The 7,190-nt window shown below is 44.7% G+C and overlaps 1 protein-coding gene across 1 annotated transcript; it reads right to left on the reverse strand.

Moving 5' to 3' along the window:
- Nucleotides 1–4,676: 4,676 nt before the first annotated feature.
- LOC136494435 (uncharacterized) lies at nt 4,677–6,389 on the reverse strand. Its single transcript, XM_066490603.1, has one exon. It carries the CDS (start codon nt 6,359–6,361, stop codon nt 4,823–4,825), a length of 1,539 nt encoding a protein of 512 aa, XP_066346700.1. The 5' UTR covers nt 6,362–6,389; the 3' UTR covers nt 4,677–4,822.
- Between the last annotated feature and the right edge of the window lie 801 nt (nt 6,390–7,190).

A 7,190-nucleotide genomic window follows, 5' to 3' on the forward strand; every position in this document is an offset into this window, starting at 1 on the left:
TTTGACTTACGTTGAGCACCCTATAAAATTCTGGATGAGAAAGAAAGAGTGACGAGGAACAACGTGGTAAAGTTCTACAAAGTGCATTGACAAAACCACTCAGAGGATGAGGCCACATGGGAACAAGAGAGTTACCTATTGAAGCATTACCCCCACCTCCTTTCTGGTTCTGATAGTTAGTTGATGCGTCGAAATGTAATTGCTATCTCTTTCTCACACCAGGCACATGAAATCTTGGGTCAAGATTTTGTTTTAGGGGGGTAGATTTGTAACACCCTCGGTGTTACATTGTATAGTTTTAGCTAAACCATATCGTGAGCATCATGTTTATGTATTATTGCATGTGGTAAAATGAGAAATTAAATTTTATTGCACTAATTCTCAATTTAAGCTCTAATTTATTCCTTGTCCAAATACTCTCCAGCACAGCTCAACTTACTATTGTCATCCTGATCCAACTTCATCTCTTGCTATTCATCTTCTTCCTAATCCCCAGAGCGCGCACAAGGCACACTGCTCTGCTTAGCCCACGCCGCACGCGCACAATGACGACCGACCGTAGCAACAGCATCGCACACGGTACACATTAATCTCACTCACATGCTCAGCCCACTGAGCACGCCGTTCCGCTCGCTGCCCTACAAACGCAGCTCAGACACCCTTTCCACATGTCATCACTGTAGACATATGAAAGCAACTGTGATACATTCTATGTTGTTCTCCTCACATTTTCCTTGAATGCTCGTACCAGCTAGGGCTACTACTAGCTAGCATAGTCATTGTATTTGCAGCAAAGTTTACTCATGCAAAAGGACTAACTTCCTATAGATGAGATGACCATTCTTGCATGGTGCAGTACCCTACCAGTGTATGAATTTGCATGCACTGAATAGGTTTAGTAAAAGAATCTTGATTAATTTCTTTATGTATATGACTAGCATGGATCAACAGCACTAGTACTTGATGACATCACTATTAGTAGTACAAGATGACATGTAAAAGATAGCTAATAAAAAAGTGATACTTAATGGAGTAGTATTAATCATCTCATGGTAGTCTAAATAATCTAGCTACGCAAATAGAAGAACACATCATGTTAAGATCGTAGCTACATACTTGAACAGCTAGCTGAGGCCTAGAGTGACTATATCATAGGCAAATGGAAGGCTAGTATGACTGCCATAGCCTACAGTACAAGTACCAGCAGATGGAACGAGCCTGCCATGCTGTGTGCGGTGGTGTGCCTGGACTGGCAGAGTGAGGACTAGAACACTATAGCTTGCACATGCCTCAAGTCAAGGTCGTCACCGTCGTCGGTGGCTTGGTTGGGGCGACGACCACAACTGCACTTACTGCGATTTGTGATTGTATAAATAAATAAATGTTCGATGCACGGCCAAACAACCTTTCTGCACACACTGCCTTACACAATCGTTGGCCAGCTCACAGAGTCACAGTCACCGGAGCTGTGTGCCGCCCCTGAGCTATGCCAGATGGTTGGCCAGGCCTGTAAAATGACCAGCATACTCGCCGTGGTCTCGTCTGAGTAATGAGCACACGAGTGGGGCCCCTAGACTCGATACTGAACCGTTTGCTTCTCCATTCCCGCGTCTCCTATCTTTAAAAAGGACACGTCGAGCCATCGAGCCGTCTCGCTTCGCCACTCACCTTCTTCCTCCCCAAATCAAATTTCTCTGTCTTGCTTGAGAAAGCTGTGCTCCGTCGACCTCCCTCCCCGAGCTGTAATCGGCCGAGGTCGTCAGCCAGCAAAAATCCCCTCCTTCTCCTTCTCCGTTATTTCCTTGACCCGCGGTCTCATCCATTATTTCTAGACCCTCAGCCAGGTGCAAGTCAACAAGTTCAATTGCATGATTAGCCTCCTCCAATAATATCATTTCTTCATCTCTAGAGCTCATTTGAATTTATTTATTTATTGTGAAATAAATTTTGTTAGATTTATAAATTCATGATCTATCTGTTAGTGTAATTAGTTCGTATAGTTCAGTGATACCTTTAGGGTTACTTTATTATTTCAAAATACGTATTATTATTATGGTTATTTAGAGAATGAATTTTTGTGATGCATTGGTAGAAGTGCTAGCCCTAATTTTTTTTACACTAGGTTCATAGTATTATTATGTGCTCACGGTAATTTTTGTAGCCTTAGAATAGGTTGATAAATATGGTAGCTAGTGCACCTTGTTTTATCATATATATAGTAAATTGATATTAACAATAAGGATGTCTTTAGTTGCTAAGATAATTCATGAAAGGTTTCATACCTGTTTAGTGGGAATAATAGGTAACTTTGTGTATTAGTCATTAGAGTTAGCTTAGTAGCTTGGTAGATGTATTCTTATTTTAAGAGTTGTTGTTGCCGTATTACTAAGCGTTGCATTATCATTTCATGCATGTAGATAATGAGTTGATAGAGTTCGTGACTGCGGACGAGCAGGAGTACGAGGAGGTGATCGAGGAGTACGAGGAGGAGATTCTCGTGCAGGAGGGAGTCTTAGAGCCATCAGTTGCTGACTTTGTTGATACCCCGCCTGCCCAAGACAAGGCCCGATGCATAACCCTTATTTTGAATAATAACAGGATATATATATATATATATATGTGTGTGTGTGTGTGTGTGTGTGTGTGTGTGGTGTATTTATGTTACATATATTTTATGAAAACTACATGCATAAATATACCTACCTATGAGTCCTACTAGCATAGGTCGAGTAGCTGCTATGCTTAGAATTTTCGGTAGCGTGAGTAACCTGTCGTTGCTCACAATAGGTGATGATTATCACTCTTATGATAAAATGGTGAGAGGAAAAATTGAGACCGGGTAGGGATATGGTATGGGTTTTGGTGGGTGTAAGAGATCATGTCCCGTGGCCAACGGGGCATAGCTTGGTTACACTGTTTTTCCTGTCCGTGTCGGTTAAGGACCGGTCGTTGCAATGGACGTGAGGCAAGTCACAGATCTATTGTCCCGAGCGCATTCTTGGGTATGGGCGCAAGGAAGACTTGTTGCTCTCTTATTGTGGATTCGGCTCTTTCCGGACCGACTGATTGGAGACGGAGATGGTGGAGGTCTTTGCACCGCACTGAGTTCGGGACTTAGAAGTGGAGATTTGGAGTCCAAGTTTGGACGGGAACCTGAACACCCAGGACAGGAGGGTGATGGGTTAGTCCTGCTTGTGCCTGGGGTACAAGCGGGGCGTGTGTTTTCAGGGCACCCAGCTAAGCACATTGGTTCACGAATCGCCACCAAGTTGGTACGACTTGTCTTACCTCTAGCATCATAGTAAGAACTGAAAGTGAAAAGAAGAAAAAAAAATGGAACTGATTACTCAACTTTTACTTTAAAGTAGAACATGTGCTTATATAGACCGGATAGATAATAACTTAATACGGCTGATAATCATAACATAAATAAGGACTCACTATTAGTATTGATTTTTGCTAAAAGAAACCAGCAAACCATAAAGCTTATCATATTCCTTGGAGTCGGGAAATTATTCTCCCTAGTCGGATAAGTCTTGTGAGTATATTGTGTACTCAGGGTTTATTTACCCCCGTTGCAGGTGATGCTTGAGATGTACCTTTGTGTGGAGGATTCTTCTGGTGGGCTCAGACGAATCCTCGTTCTTATCGCTAGATGTTTATTTTAAATTCCATTGTTTATGCTTTCGCACTCTGACATTTGGTAATGTAATAATGTAATTTTTAAGAAACTCATATGCATGAAATGGACCTATATTGTAACCCGTTCTCATTATTGGATCCTTGAGAAAAATATGAATCTTTCGGGTTCGCCCTTGGGGTGTGCCCGACGGATATCGTCCGCTGTAGCTTGCTTTCGAGGTGCTTAGTGTCTGATGGAAGACGAGCACCTTCGTAAACGTGTTATTTCAAACGGTTCTGCCACATTAATCTGCAGCGCCTCCTCCATGCTATGCTAGCTCCTCTTTTGAGTGTTAGCACCACCTCCTTCCAAGCGACAGGCAAGCCTAGAGATAGAGGGAGGAGGGCACGTCTACGGTTTTGGTGGTGGCCGCAGAAATGGGAGAGGAAAGAGGCAGTGTTAAATAAGCTAGGCATGCCAAACACTCTCTTGACTTTTAATTTTCTATGAGCACCTGGTGCAAAACTGGCTTAACAAAAAAAAAAAACGCTTCTTAAAATAAGAGCATCCAAACATGGCCTATATATTTGTATCTGCAGTTTTTTCACATATGAGTTTTTAAATATATGGGTTTTTATTTAAATGAGATACCAACGATATAATGATTCTATATCACACCATTTGTTTGTCATGATTATTTTCTCCTTATTTTTCTACTCATCCATTCAAGAGGCCGTTAAGGACTACAGTTATTCAGTTAACCATGTCGCTAAAGGAAGCTGTCCTTCGGTAATAGTGGTGGCGAATTGTTGCTTTGCCGCTTCAGGTTAAGTCGTCAGTTCATCACACTCCTTCAAATGTATAAATACATTTACGAGATCAATGATTACATTTAACTCTTAACAGCAAAGAGTAGCGGACACGCGGCGCAAGCACATCATACACCAACGACAGACGGAGGCCCTCGCCGGCCTTTGTTGACTCTAGTTACAAGCGTTGGAAATTCTAACTTGACGAAGTCAAAAGGAAAAGCAGGGAAGCGAAATCCGCTGACTTGGCTAATTGCTAGAAACTCAACTGAGCTTCGGACTGTGTTCTGTTACAAACTTACAATCATATGAAACATGCATGCGATTCAAATTCACACCATGCATCATGCAAATCATATTCGTTTGCCTGATGAACTAGAAGCTACTACAGTTACATACACAACTTCTGACGCTTGTTCTTCCTTCTTGGTGACACTGACACCGGGTGCTGAGGCTTCTTCTCTGCAGCGCAATTTGCACAGATGACAGTATAAGGCGGCAGCCTTGATTCCCAAACCAACCGAAATCGATCAGGCAGGATCTCAGCGCCCGCTATTATGTCCCCAAACGACATCGTCGGCAACACTTCTGCGCCGTCGTCCGAAGCACCACCACCCTTCGCAGCTGTCGTCGTCGTCAGCAGCACCAGCCGGAACGACGACGCTGCCCCAGACATCGGCGAGAACCCGGTGATGTCAACCGCGCTGCCGTCTCTCTCGAGAAGAGTCGTCGGATGCTCACCGAACACGGCCAGATTCCTGCGTGCCATCGCTCTGAAGAGCTCCAGGACACGCGTCCAGAGACGGACGCTGAGGCTGCTCCTGAGCACGGAGGCGTACACGTTGAGCATGACGAGCGAGCCCTGGAATACCGTCGCCAGCTCCCTCCCTAGCAAGGCTAGCCGTGGGTGGTCCGCCGGGTCGGCGCTGCCGAACGCGAGCACCTTGAACAGGTACCTGTACTCCTCGCGCGACAGGCTGCCGATCCGCACCGGGCTCACCGTCCCAAACCTGGCGAGTTTCTCCAGCCTGCTTATGATGATCACCTTGCTTCCTGGACCTGTGGATGCTACCAGCAACGACTGAAATTTGAGCCATTCCTCGTCAGCCACGTCCGAGGCAAACTCGACGGTGACCAGAGTCCTGACGTGCCTGCAGAACTTTTCTTCGTAGTCGATTCTCTGAATCTCGTCTCCGCTGAAATGGAGGATGCAAGGGTAGCAGGAACGGATCCTGTCGTCGCTGCAGATGTTCCCAACCAAAGTCTTCTTGCCGACCCTGCAGCCTCCAATGATAGGCAGCACGGTTATTGCCGCCCCAGTAGGCCTAGACGGGTCATCCTCCTCCTCCGTCGTCAAGATGATGATCACTTGCTGCTTCTCAACTTGGCGACCAAACATGAAGTTGTCGATGTAGAGATAGCTACTGTAGGGGCTGCGAGACATGCGTCGTTCGCATCCCGTTAAAAGCACGACGAATTCAGCCATGCTAGCCACAGTGGTTTCTAAGTTTCTAACTGTGCTCTCTACCTGATGATGCTTAAGAGGCCTCAGACTCAGAGCACCGGATTTCGCCAAATCATCAGTGCGTCGTCTGGTGATGACTGCGAAAGGCGGCCATGTGTGGAGAAAACCACTCACCTCCTCCTCTGCTTCATCCCCGAGCTGCTCCAACGGCATGCAGGTGTCCAGCACATCGTACCCTCGAAACATGGCCTCTGTCAGAGTCCTGAGCTGCGCCAGCATCCCTGAGTTGGACACGTACCGTCCCTCGGCCTCCTCGACGATGGTGTGAGCTCTGAGAAGGAGACGCTGAAGCTCTTCTAGGTTTTGCTTCAGACATGTGCTGCTGCTGTACTGCTTGGAAAGGAAGGAGATGAACCGGCTCACTAGCTCGCTTGCTACTGCAGAAACGACAATACTAGTGTCCATTTGCTCTTTTTTTTCTCTCTTTCTTCTGTGTGCGTGTGTTGATGTGTTCCTGTTCCTCCCTTCCCTTGAGGGAACTGTATAAATACAGAGCAAAGCGGGCTGGTGACCTGGCGTACGTATAGCTTACGGCTGATACGTGGCGCGGCCATCGTACAATTCACCACTGGTGACGTGTGATACGTGGCCTCACACGCATGGTGCCTCCAATGCAATTATTTGAGACGTGATACTTGTCAATCTGCACTACTACTGACGTGTGAGATGCTTAACAATTTCCACGGTTTTGACGTTCCCACTGTTGACCGGTGAGCAGAACTATGCCGATCAGCTTCGGAGAGACGGTCACCTACTCCCTCTGTCAACGCTTCCCGAAAAGTCAATATTTTTAACTTTAATTAATTATTTATAAAATAATATTAATATTTATAATACATAATTAGTATCATTAGATAAATCGTTGAATATATTTTTATAATAAATTTATTTAGAGATATAAATATTACACGTATTTTATATAAACCTAGTCAAAGTTGAAAAGGTTTAACCTACATGCATCCCATAATCACCCTGTTCGCTGGTTGGTGCTGGTGCTGGTTTGGACTGGCTAGTGCTGGTTTTTTGTGAGAGAAAAACACTATTGGCTGGTTGAATAAGCCTAACTAAAACCAACAAGCGAACATGGTGTCTTCTTTTATGGGACTGAAGGAGTAGGTGGTTAATCCCTTCGTACCAAAATAAATACTGTTATGGCATTCATGGCGATCATTTTTTATTAAGTTTGACTAAATTTATAAAAAATAATAGTAACCTCTGTATTTCCAAATAATTT

The sequence above is a fragment of the Miscanthus floridulus genome, chromosome 11, assembly GCF_019320115.1.
Source record: "Miscanthus floridulus cultivar M001 chromosome 11, ASM1932011v1, whole genome shotgun sequence".
In the NCBI taxonomy this organism is placed as follows: domain Eukaryota; kingdom Viridiplantae; phylum Streptophyta; class Magnoliopsida; order Poales; family Poaceae; genus Miscanthus; species Miscanthus floridulus.